We start from the raw sequence: 20,563 nt of genomic DNA, 5'->3' as shown, positions 1-20,563 counted from the left end.
TCAGTGCTTTAACTTCAGATGGTGTGCTGGTTTTAAAATGTGGCCATAAATTCTTCAGTATTCTTCCCTTTAGGAGGTAGAGCTTAATTCCCTCCCCGTGAGTGTGGGCTATATTTAGTGACTTGATTCTAATGAATAGAATATGACGGATGATAGTGACTTCTGAGAATAGGTCACAGGCATTATGGCTCGCTCCCAGCTCTCTAATTACTTGCTCTGAGGGAAGCCAGAGGTCATGAGGACACTTAAGTAGCCTTGTAGAGAGGCCCATGAGTGCAGGAACGGAGTTCTCCTGCCAATAGCAGATTCTCCAGCCCTGGTCAAGCCTTCAGGAGACCGCAGCTTGCTGACTTGACAGCAAGCTAATGAGATCCTGAGCCAGAAGCACCAGTTAATCTGCTCCTGAATAGAACAGAATCTGTGAGCTAAGAAAAGTGTTGTTTTAGGGTGCATGGTGTGGCGGTAATGTGTTTTGTGGCAACAGATTACTGACACAGATGGGTGTAAAGCCACCTAGGCCATACCGCCTCTGTGGCACGGCCTCATTGCTTCTTGGGTTTCCCATTTAGCAATGGCAGGAAGACAAGATGCATCCCTTCCGAGCTGTGAAAACATACAGGGGATGGGAAGCTGCTGCGTGAGGAATATGGCAGTTGTTTGTAAGGTGAAAGGCAATTTAGTTTAAGGACGACTTATCTTATATTCGGAAATGTTAACCTCTGGATGAGATTACCAAAAAAGGTAGCGGTAGCTCCATTTAAAGAATTTTCTTTTGGATTGAACAAATTCTGAGCATGTGGTAGGCAGTTGGGATTTAGTTCTGCTCTAACGTTCCTTTCTCTTAATAAAAGTTGAAGGTAAATAGGAAAATTAACCAAAATCTGCAATGCATGTGAATTTCAAAAATAACTCCCCAGCATAAATGTCCCTCCTGACACACGGGTGTCAAGTGGGCGTCTGATCCCCAGTTTCTAGAAGCTGAGCACCCAGTTGGGAGCCGTGCCCCCTTTGGTTCCTCTCCCTCCTCTCTGGCCTTTATCTCAGAGGCCTGGGCCTTAGCCTCTGTTCAGGTGAAATTGAAGTATCTGGACACAACCAGCCACTTCAGCAACTTGTGGTAAACCAGGTGAAGTTACGTCCTCATGGAGGAGGGAGCAGCTGCATTTCTCATGCGCAGGGAGAGGATGAACCGCCTGAATTTCTGGTTGTGGGGGTCACAGGAGACCTCTGGTGATGCCATCTCATCACGTGCTAGATCCCAGGTAGCTGGGTACATATGAACTAATGACTTAAAATCCCGCCTCAAATTCTCATCTTCCTCCAAGCGGAAGCCTTTTGTCTATGTATAAGTGCAAATATTCCCTGAGGAAGGGAGGTCTCGTATCTTTTGGATAGAGTGCCATAGCCTCGCCCGTAATCCCATAGAACCTTCGGAAGGGAACACACGTGAAAGGCAGAGCTGATTCTCTCCCTTTTGACCTTTGCCCTTTGGTCTCCTCTGGGAGCTCTGAGAACACACGAACTAGCACAAACCAGTGAAATCAATCATTCAGAAGTAGGCCTCTCCAATGACGAGCCAAGCCAGTTACCTTACAGCTTGCATATTTATTGAACAAATACTACTAAAATAGCTAAAATACACTGGGTACCTGTTGTGAGTGCATCAGTAAAGATCACATTGTTACAAAAGCCTGCATTTCCAGCAGTGCACAACTGCAACTCTACATAAATGCCACAGATGCAGAATACTGTTTTCTTGCTCTATTTACACGGCTGATATACCTATTCTAACAAAGGAGGGGGCAGGAAGATGCACAAGAAACTCAGGCGAATGGGGGAGCGAGAAGAGAACGAAGAAGTGCGCTGCATGCAGCATGGGCGGTAACAGTCAGACGCGGAACAGGGCGGAACACAGCCTGCCCTGTCCGAGGAAGAGCTGAAAGACAGTTATATAAAAATTAAGGTGGGCTTTCAGACTGGCTAACACAACAACAATCCGTGAGTAGATGGTATTGTCTGGTTTTATTTTTGTTTATCCATTTCATTGGGAGCAAGGACAAAAATGTAAAATCTATACCTTGCTTATCAAAATTGCTGAAGAAAAGTGCTCTGCCTTTTTTCAGGTTTTTAAAAATTTTATAAAGACCTTTTTTCCAACTTCATTTTGGGGAAAGGTGTAATTTTCAGATTCTGACTCAGATGGCAGGGTTTTTTGTTTTGTTTTGTTTTGGATTATTTTTCAGAGGGCATTTGTTTGAAACGTTTGCCCTTTCTTCCCCCCAAATATCCTTCAAACAAAAAGAACCAAAAGAGACATCTAAAAACGCCTGTCAAATTATTGCTTTTCTTTCTCTAAGCTAGGCAGGCGAGGCTACCGGAAAGAAGAGATTTGGTAAGTAAATTACAGTTTTGTGATTGCTCCCGCTACTGGGACTGCTTGTCCGTGAGTGCCATCCTGCGAGACGTGAGTCTCTCACTCTCTCTGGTAGCGTTCACTCAACCTACAACGCTGAAGAAGAAAGCCACACTGAAGACACGAGGAAAACAAGTCAATCCAGTCTAGAGAACAACATTCAGGGAAACAGAGTACCAACACCTTCTTAGAACATGGAAATAAAATATAACTCCATCAGAGCTACCTCGCCAAGGAGCATGTTGAAAGTCCAAAATAGCACCATTCATCAGTGTCTCAGGTCCTGTGGCAGCATCTCGGTCACTTACCACAAGGAAACAATGAGTTTCAAACTACTTCTATACATCAAAAGAGTACATGGATAAAATATAGATATACAGACAATCGATGAACATAAACTACTAGGCTTATTACATCTAAATGGAAAAAAAAAATGGGGACTCTCAGCCTCTGCGAGAAGCCGTCGGGAGCTATGTGAGTGAAAAGGCAGGAGTGGACCGGTTGTGTGAGAGCAGAGGGAGTTTGAGTTGTGGAAGACACCGTTGTTGAGAACCAGGCCTGAAGGCCCACCTGTAAGGGTTGTAAACGTGGATTCACAGTGTGAAATTCTGAGCGGTTTCACTTGAGTCAGAATGATTAAAAACTGGTTTGATGATACCTATTTGTCCACTGTAAATTCTCTAAAGCAAGGCTCAGAGTCCCATAGTTTCTTCTTATACTTGATGATTTACACAGAAAAAAATCCCATATATGATACCATGACCTCATCAATACCCATACACCATATGTAATACAAATGGAGGTGTGACAATTAAAAAGAGTGGAGGTAACCGATGCCTGGGGAGTGGAGTTCACTGCTGCCAGGTGGAGTCAGGGAGGCGGCCTCAATCTGCTCATCCTTCTTGCGGTTCACTTCCTTTGGGACAGGAAGTCTTCCCTGAAAACCAGGTGGGGACACACACACACAAACACACACACACAAAGACACGTAGTCATGTTTCTGAAACCATTTGAAATTTTTTCTTCTCCCTCCTGCCTTTTATCCTTGAACTCCAGATGTTTTGCAAACAGAGTTTACATATTAAACACAGTTCACCTGAATGTAAATATTAGGTCTGTGGGGGCATGAAGTAATTAAACACTCGCTGCCTTGGCTTCAGGAGAATCAAGTGCTTCTCTAATGGCTGTGCCCAGCCATGTGGGAGGCAGCATTCCCCAGAGTCAGGTTTCTGAGGACAGTTTCTAGTGTGAGACAGGGCCCAACATGAGTCTGGGTAAGAGGTGCTCATTTCTCTTCAAAGCATTCAGTGACTGTGGAGAGGGTAATTGCCTGTTTTCCAATATATAATAAAAAAATATTTAAAGGAGATGACAGCCTATACAAAGGTAACTTATGTATGGTTTATTCTCTGGACAACTGGCCCAGTCCATGTGGGCCTGATAATCAGAACCACAAGCAGGTAACAAAGGTGGGAGTGTTTGCAGGAAAGAGGACAGTGTGACACCCAGGACAGAATTTAGTGAGATCCACCTTGTTTGGCCTGGGGCTATTCTAAGTCTGTCCTCACAAATGTGAGTAAGGTGTCTCTGTTTCTGTCTAGAATAATCCAACCACAGTGTGACTGATGCTCCACCAGGCACCCAAGGGGAGCAGCTCTTCATCATAACCAGAGAGCAAGAGGACAGGAAGCCCATTTGCTCAAGGGATGATAGGTCTTAACTTTTAACTTTACCACAAATACCCTGTATATCCCAGTCAGATAGGAAAATAGTGATTTGACAATAGTCTTATCTTTTAGCCATATCATTAATTGCTGGAGTTTTCTCAGACACATTATCCAATATGGTTTTAAAAGATTTTTTTTTTCCTTTTTGCTCAGATCATATGTTCCAATTAGACATTTATTAATCTATTTTGGCTGGGTATGAATACTTGAATTAAAATAATAATCTTGCTTTGAGATCTGTAAATTATCACATCTGAATCTCTTTTTAAGAATTTAGAAGTCAGGAACTTTCAAACAACTTGAAACTGAGTAAATGTTTTCAGCAGCCACAGGATGAACTAAATGTAACAGATAATTCAGCTTTAGTAAGTCTTATTTCCTATAAATATATTTTTTAAATGTTAAACACCTGGTATGCCTAAATTTTGAGTTTAAAAGTCTCAGACTTTGGGAACATACATTTTCAGGATATATAGAAAATCCACTCAGTGTGTACTTCCATGTTCTAAGATTGTGATTTTTAAGTTGTTTTGGTATCACTAAATAGCAATAGGACTAAATCAGAAAACTGAATTAAAATGTAATTCATTACTCACACACACTTAAGGACCTAGGTAAACCTTTAGAATCATTATACTGGGCAGTCTTTTTCAGTTGTGCAAAAAATTTTAATCTTGAAATTTTGACCTATAATCCCAAGATATATATAAAAAAAAAATCCACTCTGATCCTGGTGGTTTTAAACTGTTTTTCTCCTCTCCCTCAACCAGTTAGCCTAGTTCAAGATGTGACAAACTTGGGTTTTGGACGAATAAAGAATTCAGTGGCTGCTACTTATCACAGGCCAGGAAGGAAAATCAAAACTTCGTAAGTGTGATTTCACTCAGCTACACTCTGTCCATGGCTGCCCTTAAAGCGGCTTACTTCAGTTCCTACATGACTAACTAGCCAGTCTCTAAAGTCTCCATCTTACTAACCCCATTACCTTCATGGAAAATACAAAACAAAACCAAATGCAGATTGGGTGGGATTCTGGGTAATTTGGGAAGAGATATTTCTAGGGAAAAAAAAATGTGAAGGATATTATTTCAGATGTGAATTTACCATTTTTACTACTTTTTCTGTTTTGAGACCACCCCCCCCAAAAAAGTTCATGTCTTCATTTATTATTCACGTTCTGAATACCTACTGTGGCTTGAATACTCAGATTTTAAAGCTACAGCGATTAAAACAGAGACAAAAATAGTCCCTGTCCATCCTGCCCTTTATTTTCTGTATGGGAGATGCTCAAGTTAACTGGACAATGGCAAGGCAACAGTGGTAAGCCATGCGGACAGGCATGCTGCTAAAGTGCCCTGAGGGGTCAAACCTGACCAGCCAGAAAGAGCTTTGCGCATCTTCCCTTTGGTGGCTGGAATTTACTAGATTTCAGTCCTTACTTCCTGTCCCTCATTTTTTGAAAAGAATAAAGTCTGCTCCCTCACTGAAAGAACTATAGGCTTCTATAACAAGGGGAGAAGGTTTTTGAAGAGGAGATATAATGTAGTCGTACTTCTTCAGAAGTTAGGCCTTATAAGAATTCGGGCAAAAATAATCCTATCTTCCTCCATCATCCAGCTCCTCATGGCTCCCAGACAACTGAAGATCAATCTAGAAGGCTGGAGCAGCAGCAACAGATGTGTCCGGTGGTTCCCCAGACTGGTTCTCCCGGATGCTTCTATAACTAAGCTACCTCAGGTTGGCCGGCCCTCTCTGCTGAGAACTGTTCCGAGTCTGAATCCCCCAGTTTCTCAATAATGTACCTCGGACAACATAAGATTATTTTTGTCGATTATACAAAGATGTGCTTTTCCACAAGAAAACTTCTGGGAAGGACAAATATATTATGCTTAAAGGATTATTCACATATGGAGAGAGAAAAGAAATTAACAGAAGACCTGAATCTCAGGGTCCATTGTGCCAACCATGTGAAGCGTGACTCAGTGGAGGCACGGTCTAGGTCCTGGGTTGGCCTTCTAAGAAAAAGGGAGGGGCTGTTGACCTCACTGAAGAACTTGCCTAGTCTTGCCACTCTGGTTGATGTCACCAGTATCAAAGCAAGGACTTCTGGATGGCTGAATGGGGCAGAAATAATGAAAACACTGTACTCTTCCTTTCCCCTCCATTATCATGTCTTGCCCTCAGCTGCTCAGACGAATGATGCCCTGAGCTTCCCAGTAAAGAATGCCTAGAGTTATACTACTGCTGCTGCTGGGGTGGGGGTGGGGGAGCTTCTGGAGTGCTGGCGTGGAGGTGTAGGAGTGTGTGGTGGTAAAGTGGTGGTGAGGTGAGGTGGGGGGGTATGGTGGGCGGTGGTGTTGTGAGGTGGCAGTGAGGTGGTGTTGGGGTGATGGAGGTGTGCGTGTGTTTTAAGTAAAGCTCCAGGACACCAGCTCACTTCCACCCCAGCTCTACAAGATGGCACAAGTGTAGCTCAGGCAGGTCCAGAATCCTTTTGTTCACCTAATTTCCTAACACTGGTTTCAACCTGGACCTTCAGAAATTCTCTGGAAGATTTAAAGTGATTTAGAATTGTTTTCTCTTAGTGCTAACTACCAGTTGACACAATCTCTCCAAATGCTCCCTGTCAGTAAAAGATAGGGCACTGCTGAAGCCATTTAGTGTAAGTAAGAGTTTCTCAAACATTAAAATGTCAGTAAGAGCTGGGAAATGTGTCACCATGTGTCAGTTACACTTATGAAACTTCTGAATGGAAATTTTATTTTCAGTGCACATTTTCTTTCTTAATTGCAAAATCAACAGGTCAGTGGTAAAAAGTACAGTCCTCTTCCTTAAGGTCAAATTGATATTTACCTTAACAAGCAAGTCCAAAGGAATCTATCCTAAAAACTGCTAAGTGTTGCTGTTGTTAGAAATGGTGCTAAAATCCAAAATGTAAATCTGACAAATTTTCTTAATGCAGAGAATTATCACACCTAAGATGTCAGAACGAAGAAAAGATGTTTGTAGAAAATACTTTTAAGCTTGAAAATTAGAAGAAAGAAAAATAATAGTTCATGTTCTGTTTTGTTTCTTGGGTGATTTCATCAGACATTTAGGCACTATTACCAGACAAAAGTGTCATCATTTTGTACTTTTAAGATATCTTTTAGTTTAATCATACCTGAATGGAACAAAGTAAAAACCTGTAAAATGTGCTTTTTTAAATTGATTTCGTGATTCTTAAATGAAAATCTGCTTTGAACTTGTCAAAAAGAAAGATAATGTGAACCTTAAGAATCATAGGACTTTTGGATATATATGTATCTGTAGTACATATGTACTATATATTATTTGTAAGATCATTACAGTATCATGTTATTAGATTCTTATTGTAGACTAAATGGATATTAAAATAAAAAAGAAATAACTGACTTTTGTAGTTGGCTTTAAACTGAAAAAACATTTTTAACAAAATGGTAGCTAGGGATCTTACCTTAGGAAGCCTTCCCTCCATTTCCTTATTTGGAAATGGTTCTTGACTGACCCAGACAGAGAGCTCTGGGTAATAAACCTACAGAGACATAAAAGCACACATATTCAGATTAAAAACAACATCCACTCTGAAACCACATGGGATCAACTTCATGAGCTCAATCCTCAGTGTCACTTCTTTCCTGATTATAACTTAGAGCAGTGGGAAAGCCCTTCACCTCTTTCAGACAGTGTGCATCCAGATGTATAGCACTCAGGGGACTTCTGGCTCAGGGTCTTCTAAGACTAAGTCCATCAGAGCAAAGATGTCAATCAGTGTTACCTTCAGCACTCTAAGTGGCAGCCTCCTGAAGTGACTGGCTGAGCAAACTAAGGCACTGGGGAGGACTAACTTTAATAGCAACCTATGGTAAGTATACCTACAAACCTCCATGTTTATAAGATAAACGTGCCACACACCCATACCACTCTGTGAGGGGTTATCCCAATAATCAATTAAAAGGCCCAACATTATGCGCAAAGCATAAGGAGGACAGGAACAAGCAGCTTGCATTCTCCCCAGGTCCACATGGCCACTGGCGACGCTCTGCCCCATGCCTGAATGTAGCCAAGTGTCAGAGAGAAGCAGGGAGATGATGGGCGGCATTGCCATGAACTCTCAGAGAATACCAGCTGATGAACCTGGGGGTGGGGCCGAGCCCAGAGTGGAACTGAGTAATTCTTCCTTAAGTGTATACAAAGGGTTATTAGCGTAAGAAAGTTGCAGACCAGCTGTTCTCCATCTCCAGGAAAGACAAGAGTAGAGGGTTAGGAATTAAATTACAACATGGATTTAGGTCAGCTATAAGGAAGGACTTGGCATAAGAATTGCTAAATTGCTGAAAGAATTTAGAGAGGAAAACTGTGAAATCTCCTTTAAGAAATTTAGAAACAGAATCTAACAACCATCTGCCAGAGTTAATTCACATTTGATACAGCCCTGCTTGAAGGGAGGGGAGGAAATTAGATAAGATTCCCTCCAGATCTAATTCACTAAATGCTCTAAATAAGTCTCACATTCAACAAATAATATGAAGAATCACATCTCATTAATAGGTTAACAAACAGGCTTGGACGACGTTTTTGTTTTTGGAAGCCACAGATGTGGGAGCCTAGTCATGAGGCAACTGCAATGTCTTCACTGTCCTGGTCAGGAGGCCTGAGCTAGGAAATGTGGATGGTTGTGTGGATTCTTCAGGATAGTCGAACAGCAACTATCCTTGCTTTACCCCAGTAACGTTACAGCACATCCCAGGTTAGCAAGCAGCTCTGCATACACTAATTACATCCTGATAATAAACTTAAGTCTTACCATTTCAGAGAGAAGAAAACAGAAACTCAGAAAGGTCACCAACTTGTCCAAAGCCACACAGTGAGAACAGGATAGGACTTGAACTGAAACCAGATTTCCAGAGTCTCAACTTCCCACTATCCTGATGCCCTCAAATCACCCCAGAATGCAAATTGCCTACCACCTCCCTCAAAATTACACAAGTCCACAGACACCACACACATTTCTATCTTACATATTTGAGAGCTCATTCTGTAAGAATGGAAGTCTGACTTCAGACTGGGTCTGCTTTCTGGGTCATGTGGTTTCCCCAACCTGAACCTCCTTCAGCTTTCCCCTCCGAATTCCACCATCTGCCTTGTTTGGGACAAACAAGTCACCCCTAACGTACCTTTGAACTGGCAATGGGTGAAGAAAAAGAAATTGCCATCTAAAATATACAGCTTTTTTTAAGGCTTAAAACAAAGTTAAAGCATACTGAATTCCACTTTGTGCTTGATTTAAGGAGATCCCAACTGGGATCAACTATAGATTCACTTAATATAAATAGATATAAAATTCACTTAATATAAATAAATTTCTACATTACTACTTTTAAAAGTGCAAATTTTAAATGTTATACATATTAGCAAGAAATAAAGCTCTATTGTAAATAAATGATAAAAATACATGTAAAAACTTAGGTGCATGGACACAGTGAAAAACATCAAGTAAATGTTTTATCTTTGTTCTTGAGCTATTCTGTGATAGTCTATTTTAACAAAATGTCACTGCTTTAGCATTTAACTTTCAGGTTCAAAGCATCACTACAAAAGCCACTCAAGTCCAATCTGCAGGGAAAAATAGCCTCAGAAATCATTATACTTATTATTGTTAGAATTTGTTTTCCCAAAAACTAACTTTTTTTCTTTTCCTTTTTTTTCCTTAAGAAAAACAGTGATTTATCTATTTATTTATTTATTTATTGCCAAAGAACTCAGGAACATGGGTATCTGATAGCAAAACCCACAACTAAAGAAACTTCTCACCCTATCCCAATTTGTTCTTTTGAAACATAAATTTAGACACAGATTGACCAAGGGCACTTCTAATTAGGTACTTTTTAGTGTTTGAATCATCAAGTAGTCATGGTATACTTTAGGAAAAATAAATGTCCCTTTAGCCGTGTGGTAAATTCTTCCATTCTCCTTCAGGATCAGAATTTGAAGTCAAAAAATGGCAGGGATAGAGGCATCTGTTACATCCTTAAATCTTGCTTGGTTGGTCTCTAAGAACTCAGCATATCCCTGGATATAGCATCTGAAGGGGATGTTTAAACTTTTTTTTTGGATTTGGAAAAAGTTGGTTGATTATTGGAAATATATACTACCTCCATTACAGCTTTGTTCGTTCTTTTACCTGTGGTGTTTTGAGACTCTAAAGTGAAGGACTTAAGAGAAAAAAATCTATGACAAACATTACCCTTGCTTTCAGATACCTCAGAATACCCTTGCATGCATTTGCCACAAGTTTTCAGGGCAACTGCAGTGTGCTCTACACTGCTAGGTTCTAGGGATTACGAGAAATACAGTCCCTGCCTTCTCGGAGCACAAACGATCATTTTATAAAAGTGTGTTCTGTGGGCTAAATTGTACATTCCCCACATACAAAATTCATATGTCAGAATCTTAATCCCCAGTTAGATTGTGCATATATTTGGAGATAGGGTCTTTAAAGAGGTTATTAAGTTAAAATGAGGTCATGAGTGGAGACCCTAATCCAGTACGACTGGTGTCTTTATAAGGAGGAAAGGACACACATAGAGGAAAGGCCACATGAGGACACGGGGAGAAGACGACCAACTACAAGCCAAGAAAAGAGCCTCAGAGAAAACCAACCCTGCTGATACCTTGACTTCAGAGTACCAGACTCCAGAATTGTGGGAAAACAAAGTTCTGTTGTTTAAAAGCCACCTAATCAGTGGTACTTTGTTGTGACAGCCCTGGCAAATTAATTATGTGCTTTAAATGAAATTAAAAAAAAAAAAAAAGGAATGTATAGGTTATGTCAAATAGAGTAGCTGTTGGAAAATGTATCAACAGACTAAAAAAAGAAAAGAAAAAAACATTCAGCAAGCCATCCAGCAGTGCTGTCAAGAGAAGAAATGGGGGATGGCAGTGAGCCGATCTGGGAGGGCATGTGATGGCTAGCAGATGTAAGCCAAGGAAGACAGTGGGTTGAGGGTCAGGGCGTCATGAGCGCCATGTGTGAAAGCACCCTACGGCCAGGAGGTCACGCTGCAGCTCTCGGTGGCCATCCAAGCAGCAGCACAAATGCAGCCCCACAGCTGCTCTACCCCATCTTTTGGCTCCGTTCAGAATATCAGGAGCTACCAGTGGCCCTAGGATTAGGGTTTTTGAGTACTGATCAAAAATGGGTCAGAAAACGGAGAAGTCCATCTGTCTTCCTGAAGTCCACCTGTTCTTGCTTGGACCCTAAACTTGTTCATTCATATTGGTACTAGTCAACTGATGGCTACGTGATGACACGTGGCTTAAACTTACTCCAGTTCATTCCATTTTCTGGATTCAAGACTGTGTTCCCCATGAAGACCAACTTAATTAACTGTTTCTTTTTTAAACTTACTGAGTTCTCTATTGGTTTGATGACGTGCATCTCAGCTATGCAAGCATTCCAGATAATATGAATGGCACTACCTCAAAACTACTGCTCTGTTACACAAGCAAACCAAAGTACGGCTTAATCCTAACAACAGAAGATTGTGTCCTGTTAACAAGAAGATACATATTCTGTTAAAACTGTCTTCCATATAGACAATAATTGTTTGCTCTTGCTCAGGTAAAATCCTCAGAACCCCCTGGAATACTGTTCTTCTTGAAGTTAGGAATCACAGAAACAAGCTACATCCTCAACAACGAACACAGGAGTGTTTGAGAAAATACACTGGGAAGGGAACTATTTTAAATTGAAGAACATGCAAAGGTTTTGCTTGAATCCTGGGAAAGGCTAAGGGTTTATGCTTGTCACTGAATATATTAGTTAATGCATCTTCTTTTACAGTGCTGCATTATCTCGCTGACAGCTAAATTTAAAAACAACAGAACTGACAAAATGAACCACACTGGCTTAAGCACACTAATAATGATAGATATGTATACAGATATCCATGAACAACTCTTAGGTAAAACCAATTTCCTGCTTTTATTAAATATATTTAAACCCACTATATATTTCAAAACAGTTTTATGGTGAAAATGTGCTCTTTCTTACGGATTCTTTTCCATGGATGTGATGTTTGGGTATTTAAGTTGCAATGGTCTATCCTATAAGTTGAGAAGTGAAATGCTCATAGTTTCACCTTTGTAAATCTTTCTTTATTTCTTGGCTTTACTCTCTGGATAATGCATTATGAAAAATAATTTCATTTTTTTAAGTCCATAAGGTAATAAGCTTGCCAGTAATTACTACTTGATAGCCAAATTAGAAAAATAAAATGGGGAACTCAGAGGTCACTCCTGCAAAGTCCTAAAACCATGCAAACTGGGTTATCACTTAACTTCTTTTTGAAACCTGTCCTAAGCTTTTCATTTAAAAACTTGACTAATGTTTCCTAGTATGGTCCATACACCGAACCTAACAAATTGACATGTCTTCTGTCACTTTGATGCAGCATGTAAAATTCTAATTGTAGCTGCTTATAACCTGTTTCCACCTGTATTTTTCTCTGGAAAGCAGAGTAATTGTCAGTTGATGCCCAAGTTGGCAAACACTCAGGTTTGGGAAATAAATGAATTTGTATTTTTTCTTTGTTCACTTACTGTCTTTCTCAATCATCTTTGGTGATCTCCTTTGTTAAAGGAGAACAATCCCCAAATCAGGGCCGTGGGTTTCTTCAGAGCCCAGACATATGTGTATGCTGCTTTCTTAACTGGGTAACATACCTTCTTAGAAACCTGCCATGAAGATGCTGCATGGCTTGGTTGTTAGTGACCACAATTATAATATTATTTTCTATCCTTGGTGGAGTTCTGTGTGCTTGAGGAATGCACACACATGGCCCTTTTATGACTTAACAAGGACAGGTGTCCGCCCCCTGCAATTAGGAAAACAGAGCAGGGCAGCAGGTGTCCAACCTGCATAATTAATTCTTCTAACAGCAAAGGAGCATATTTCATAATCTCTCTGCCAATTAAACTGTGTGTATGTGTGTGTGCATGTGTACATGTTCTATTCCACGTAATTGGCTGGGAGGTCATGAAAGCTGGTACTGTATTACAAAGAGAACTTATATGCATATACCTGTACTTCGTTTCTGCAAATACCCTTTGAAGTTGTGCTATTAAGAATCTCCGTCTAAAACGACTCTGCTCCCAGGTGTTGCTGGCCATGTGAGAGAGCAGAATGTAAACTGAAACCATAAATGAGTTACAAGGATCATTTTCTCTGAACAGCATTACATCAAAGATTAGATGGTGCCAAAAGATGATGCACTGAGCTCTCTCTCTAGAGACCTAGTCTTAGCAATCTGCCTAACCCTGCAAGTGCTCTCTGGAGCTGGAGCACACCGCTGAGGAAATGCACTGCTCCTAGAAGACAAAAAAGATAACAGTACAGAACCCCAGGCCATTCAGATAATGTATGTAACCTCTGCCCATTCGGGAAAGCAGAGTGTCACTTGGTGCCTGAATTGGCAAACATTCTGGTTTGGGAACTAAATGAAACATTTAGTTTGGGAACTAAATGAAACTAAATACATCCACCCTCACACACGCACGCATGCACGAGCTGGACGCTTACGGACCCCGCCCTTACGCACCTGACCATCACACGCAGCTGTAAATGCCCTCCCACTGGAAAGGAGACCGTGGCCTTTTAGGGTGCTCGATTACAACACCTGCTGACACACTCAGCTTTTCCAAGGCCTGACAAGTTCTTAACCCAAAGAAATGGGGGAAGGGGAGACAACTGTGGTTCAAGGAGGAAGATGATGGTATCTCACCAACTGCTTAAGCCCACTGGCATTTGCTTTGCTTCGGGTGCACGGGTCCACTATGGGCACAGAAAATGTCCACCTTTTATAGACACACAGCATAAGGTGTTCCTGCCAACATTACCTGTTATGCAGGCCAAAGATTGGTAATTCTTTGTTTTGTGAGTTGGGGTGTCTGAAACAAACTGTGTCGACTTTAATAGTAGAATCCTTTAAATTCACTCTGCTTGCGGTGAAGCCATCTTGAGAGGCCGCTGATGAATATGTGGGAACCTGACAGCTGTGGAATTTTATTTCTAGATTTCAAGGAGGCAGAGAAAGGAAAAGGAAATCTCGCTGGCAACAAAACGAAAGTGTTTACATGTGAAATTAATCGTCAGCACAAAGAGCTTTCCCAGTCACTCTGCTCCACAGTATAATATGCTGCTGGTTTGGCTGCTGAGTCTTTAAAAATTTGATTTCTAAGAATAATAGCAAAGACTTTCAGGAGGAACAACAAATCAAGTCAGGAGCAAGCCACAGGAGGTTAACATCATTATCCAGCCTTGCGTTTTCGCCACTCTGAGACTGTTGGGTGACCTGTCAGGGCTTTGGCAGTGCCTGGTTCAAGGCAGGGTGCAGTGGCAGCTGGCGGACATGGTCGGTTGCGGACACGTGCATGGTACAAATTCCTCCTCCCACCCCAGCCTCATTCCTTTCCAAAAGGAACCTGCTCAGCACAAAACAATCCACCTAAAGACTCCATAAATCCAAAAAAGGGAGTTACTGATCGAGGAATTCTCAGATTTCTGCCAAGGCACCCTCCCCTGGGCTGGAGGTCAGCCTGGTACAATAATCAGAGCCAAACTGTGGACCGGACTCTAGGAATGAAGTTGAACACTTCAAATCTGGACTTTTAGTGGACAATTTTCCTTTTCGGTGATGAAGACAAAACAAAGTACAAACAGCTGATAACAGCTCAAAGTAAACCAGAGGAAAAAGTAAAAGAACAAAGCTTGGAAACAAAATTCATAAGAGATATCTAAGAAGAGATTTTCCAGACAAAGGGAAAAAACAAAGCAGCTTTTTAAAGCTCTGGTTTGAGATAAAGCAGTTTGTGAATGAACAATAAGAAAGTAAAGGCCACAAAAGATATTTGCTCTTTTCAGCAGGAAAAAACAAAAAACAAAAAACAAAAAACAGGCTTTTGTTAACTAGCAGCAGGGAAAAAAAAAAAAGCCCCTCAGGCATTTAAGCATGGCATAAGCTTTTCCTTGGCCCTATGACCTCAACAAATATGTTAATAAAATCTTTTACCTCCCTGGAGTGGAACCAGAGTAAATATTTACTTAACACATTGAGTTTCTAAGTCTGGACCACCTTATTCCCTAATAGAACTTGATTTTCACTTGTAATTAAGAAATTACAAACACTACATTTTGCAATGTTTCTCCTACTTTTAAGGTGAAAGGAGAGAAGGGAAGTTGTGGGGGGCGGGGAGGGGAGAGCTAAAGAAAGAAGAAAACTATATTGTGCCCTGTACAACAAACTGTGCTCGTGAATTTCCAAACAAGAGTCTCTGCCACAAATGTGGGTTATGCTGCCGACATGCTTTCCAGTACCAGACATCAGAGTTAGCAGGACTTCTTCTGAGCACATTCCAAGGTTAATAGGAAACATCTAGACTTGCTTTTATTAGCTGGTTTAAATAATTTTAGGTATGCTAGGTTTTACCTTCAAATAACTAAGATAGAAGTCTGATTTCTACTAAGAATGCCATTTTATCCTTCTTCTTGTCCTCAAGTATGTGCTACTCATTAAAATCTTAGGAAAATTTCCACCAACATAGAAGAAAAAGTCCTCAAATATCAGTTTATTTTGTTAAAGTCGTCAATCAAAAGGTAGTAAGGTTTTTTTGTTTTGTTTTTATCTAGACATAATGATTTGGTATTCTTCTTGGTCTGGGTGGAGGATGAGATAGCCAGTTGCTTTTGAGGAGTTTGTGGACATCTCAAAGCATTCCTGTGGCTGACAAGTTCAAGACTGAACTTTCCAAAAAGTGCATTTTGTCCCAAAGCACACATTCCCAAAGAAACTGTCCACTCTCTCCATCAGCGTGCCCTCTCCTACTGGCTCCTGCAGACCGCCCCCACCGCCCCCACCCAGCACTGAGCAGAAGTCATTTACGGCTCCATGCGGGCCCAACCCTGCCTTGGTCATTTAAACATGGCTATCTCTTCAACAACAAACAGCTTCATAACACATCACCAGATTTGGAGGGAAAGTCATTTCTATTGCAAGAGGATGTAATTAAAATTGGTTTAAATCAGATGCTGATTACCTCATTAAAAGTTTGGCTTTAAAAAAAAGGAAAAATCAAGCCAGATCTGTATCCGCATGCTGTTAAGTGCTCAGGCCGCATAGAGGCTATGAGGGGATTCCCTGTGAAAACAGGCAAAAACCTAAAAGGAAGAGTGTAAGATTGGGATGGATGTGCCCGCTTTGCACCATCTGGATTTTCAACCCCACTGGAGGGTCTTGGAGGGGTGGTCGGAGGAGGGGGAGTGGACATGGTCTGATTCAGGAGGCTTCTCTCTGATGAGGGCTCAGTCAGGCAGTACTGTGGGAAGTAAAGACCCAAAGGGGCAGCCACCAGCCCACGGCTGGGAGTCACCAAAGAATCAAGAATCGACAGAGTATGAAGATAAATGCAGAAGGAAGGCCAAGTTAGAGGACGCTGGGCTGTGTTCCCTCACTTACATTCTCATTGACACAAAAAGGGTAGTACTGGAAACTCAGGCCTTCCTTCCAAGTGCCAGCAACATTCTCCAACAACAGAATATTTAGACCTCATGTTCTTGTTTTTCTTCCCCAGTCTTTCTTCTATTGTAAACCAGTCGTCAAAACTCTACTTCTCTAAAGGAAGAGGACTATAAGCAGTACACGGGAGTTGTTGGAACCCGCACATGCAGAGCATGTAAATTTGGAGACCTGCGGTTTTTGGTGGAAATGCACACACGGGTTCTTTATAATGTTTTTAGGCATGTTTCCCACGTGAACTTACTGAAGCCTCACAAGTGTGGCCCCAAAGATGAAATGCATCAATCTAGTGCCGGAACAGCATCGGGCACATACGGGGATCTGGGCCGGGTGTCCTTTCCATCATCCTCTCCGTTTTACAGATGAGAATACTGAGGGAGAGCAGTCGAGGAGGCTGCCCACGGTCACATAACCCTGCCTCTCCTCTCACGGAATACTATCTGTCAACGTGGCCCTTCTCCCCACTTCCCCAGAGCCACCTGGAGCACTGCCAGGAACTCCCCTGAGAGCCAGGGCCTGTTTTCCATCCCCCAAGAACCAGGCGTGTTGAGCATCTCTGCCTTCCTGCCCTAGTGATGAATTTCTGACACCTACGATCAAGAGGAGTTTTCTTCAAAAATATTTGCGGCTCTGCTGCCTGTGTTTTCTGATAACTGGCTGCCCTTCAAAAATAACTTTCCCTACAAACCAGTTAGCACAGTTTGAGGGCAGACAGGGTTTGCTCTCAGTAACCACGTGTCACTAGAGTCCTCGAAGGACTGTTAGAGCAGCAGCTCTGGCTGGGTCACATTAAGACTTTGGATCTGGTTAAACCCAAGCTACACTGGTCATCACAGTTTTGTCTTTTTTCAGTTTTCCCTGGAAGGAAATATTTAGAACAAAATTAGTATCTAGCCATCACTGCAGCTAATTACAAAGGGCATTTGCTGAGAAACCAAATTGTTTTAATATGACCCCCAAATGAACTCTCAGACAACTTCTCAGATGGCCTAGCAATGCACAGTTGAATTCAGAATAGCTTTCCCTCATCAGATGTATTTGGACCGGTGTTCATTAGAAGTTTGCTTTTCAACATTTCCATTTAAAAACAAGCTGCTTAAAGGAGAATAAAAATTTTATCTTTATCAATGATCTTCAAATATAGAAACCATATATAGTTGACCCTTTAACATGGGGTTAGAGGTCCCGAGGCCCTGCACAGTTGAAGATCTGTGTATAACTTCTGACTCCCCCCAAACTTAACTATTAATAATGTAGTGTTGACCGGAAGCCTTACCAGTAAGAGAGTCAATTAACACGTCTTTCATACATCATATATATTATATACTGTATTCTCACAATAATGTCAGCCAGAGAAAAGTAAACGTTACTAAAAAATCACAAAACAAAAATACACTGACAGTACTGTACTGTATTTATAAAAAAAAAAAAATCTGCATTTAAGGAGACCAGAGTAGTTCAAACCTGTGCTGCTCAAGAGTCAGTTCTACCACATAAAAATATAAAGTGGTCCCTATTGAGGAAGAAAATAAACACATATTAGCCCAGAGAGACAATATATCAACTACCAAGAATAGTAATTCAGAAAGAAAAACAAATTTAACCTCATTCCATTGGAAAACTTCTAATTAATGTAAAAATGCAAATAGTTCTAAGACAAAAAATGAAGAAACTAGAGATGGAGTAACAAGCCAATCACTAGTTATTACCATCATGAAGGTATGAAATAATAATTAACAAGGTACATAGCATTTGATCCTCCGATTATGTGTGGAGTACTGCATTCAATCACACTGAAAGATAGGGCGCCCCTCTGGCTTTCTCCGAGGGATGTAAGGGCAGCTGATCAGTTTAGGAAAAATTCACATTAATAATCAGATGAATTGTTTCTATGAGGCCAAAGAACAAGTTTAATTGAATTTCTGATTGAATTGATTGTGACAGTGTAGACAGTTAAGCTTCATATAATAAAATTAACGTTTAAAAAACATTTAAAAAAAAAAAGGAAAAAGAATATGCTTAATAAAGATGAAAAGAGGTAGAGACTTGGCTTCCAGACCTTGATAACAAGATCAGAACAATTTAAGATTCTATTATCAAGAAGTGAGCAAAATATCCAAGGGCCGGGGGCATTTCCTGATGTATAATTAGACCCAAGTGTCCACAGGGCAGCATGAAATGGAGACTCAGTTATGGTCCACAGCATCTAGGCTTCAGAAACAGTCAAATCCAGGTAATTAAGGATCACAATTATGTACAAGAGAAGGACTCAGAGATGATGTGGACAGAATTTCTGATGCTGGAGTAACTGAATTGGGTTGAGCATATAATCTCAATTATCCAGCCAATTAATCAGAAAATATGTACTACCTACCTACTTTCCATGAGGTCTTGAATATGTGGTAGGTAGCTTTCAATCCTATAGAATGAACATCTTATCAAGAGTACATCCCATTAATTCAGGCTGCAAGTGCCAGGGTAGCAAACACATTTTTTCCAAAAACTTTTTTTTTTTTTTTTTTAGATCAAAGCCACCAAATCCTGGGATGTCTATCTGGGAAAGGAGTGGGCTTATAATTACATCATCTTTTTAAGTCTGAATTCTCTGAAACATACAACTGGAAGTCCCTGATCGTGCATGTTTCAAAGAGTGGCTCCATTCCCTGCACACTCCTCATCCTTCCTGCCCGTGTTCAGAGAGTCCCCAGAACGCAGGAGGCACTAGGCTAAGTATTCAACCATGTGCTGCCGCCAAACCCACACAGCACACTGAAACACTAAGATTTAGCAACTGCCTGGCCAAACAAGAACAGACTTCCACATCGTGGTCCCAATAAGCCTTCTGGGAAACTTTCACTACGATCACTTGATGAAGGGCATGAAACAGTACTTCTTGGAAAAGCACTTAATAACAATCCCTTACTTGGGTCATGTTTATTAATATCTTTGTAAGTTTTATCCAGCTAACTACTGACTCTAGCTTTTCCTTGACAGTTCTGAATGTTGGCTGCCAAAGATGCAGTATCTTCTCCTAATTTCCCCTCTTTCCTGTCCAAGGACGGGCTCTATATCCGACACAGACTTTGTCCAACAAAAGCGTCCTCAAAATGCCTGGACCCGCTTTAAACACGACGACTTGTGTAGATTTTTCTCTGTTCAGCCACTGGACTGCAGTACTTTTCCCTGCTGGAAGTGTATCAAACACAGTTCAGACAGGAAGGCTGTTACCTGCCCCAGTAATCAAAGGACAGTGGTGTGTGATGGTGATCTGAGTACCGGTTGGAGTGGAGAAGGGAAAGGAGCTAGAACTGGACGACCCCACCAAACGTCTGTGCGCATTACGAATCTCCCTCTTGTTTTAATCACTTATTGCTACGGGGCTTTGGCTTGTATTATTACTGGCAATGACTACTCAGCTATTCTCCCTTTCTTTCCACTCAGGGGCTCTGTTTCCCAATTTTGGCTTCAACAGGGCGAACAGACCTTCCTTTCACTGGCCACGTTCTCTCATGTGTCTTCTCTTTCTCCTTTTCAGACAGTCACATTTGTTCACATTTGTATTTTAGTCTACAAAAGTAAGGATGGATGTTGAACAAGCATGGTCTCAAATTGGGGGTTTCAGAACATCTCCAGCTAGATAATCCTAACACTTTTTAAGGCACAATGCTTAAAATGGAAAGCACTTTCAGGTACTAACAGGCAGTGATTTTTTTTTTTTTTTTTTAATGAAGATATGGTCCCCTTGGTCACCAGAGCTGGTGACGCTCTGCTGTCACAAACGGCCTCAGTCAGGCTGCTAACACACCATGTGTGGAACCTCTAGGGACACA

At 41.2% G+C, this 20,563-nt stretch overlaps 1 protein-coding gene across 2 annotated transcripts in view; it reads right to left on the bottom strand.

Annotated features, from left to right (window-relative positions):
* Positions 1-1,585: 1,585 nt before the first annotated feature.
* The window catches only part of NREP (neuronal regeneration related protein), a 28,786-nt gene continuing 9,808 nt past the window's right edge, over positions 1,586-20,563 (bottom strand). For both annotated transcript variants that reach the window (XM_032335560.1, XM_032335558.1), the window contains exons 4-5: positions 7,616-7,693; positions 1,586-3,350 (exon numbers count right to left, since the gene is read on the bottom strand). In XM_032335560.1, the coding sequence (XP_032191451.1) occupies positions 3,225-3,350; positions 7,616-7,693 (204 nt within the window). In that variant the 3' untranslated portion in view covers positions 1,586-3,224. The remainder of the gene's footprint in view (positions 3,351-7,615; positions 7,694-20,563) is intronic.

Source organism: Mustela erminea, chromosome 3 (assembly GCF_009829155.1).
Source record: "Mustela erminea isolate mMusErm1 chromosome 3, mMusErm1.Pri, whole genome shotgun sequence".
NCBI lineage: Eukaryota > Metazoa > Chordata > Mammalia > Carnivora > Mustelidae > Mustela > Mustela erminea.
The sequence above is the reverse complement of the archived record's forward strand: the minus strand, read 5'-3'. Positions and strand labels throughout refer to the sequence as shown.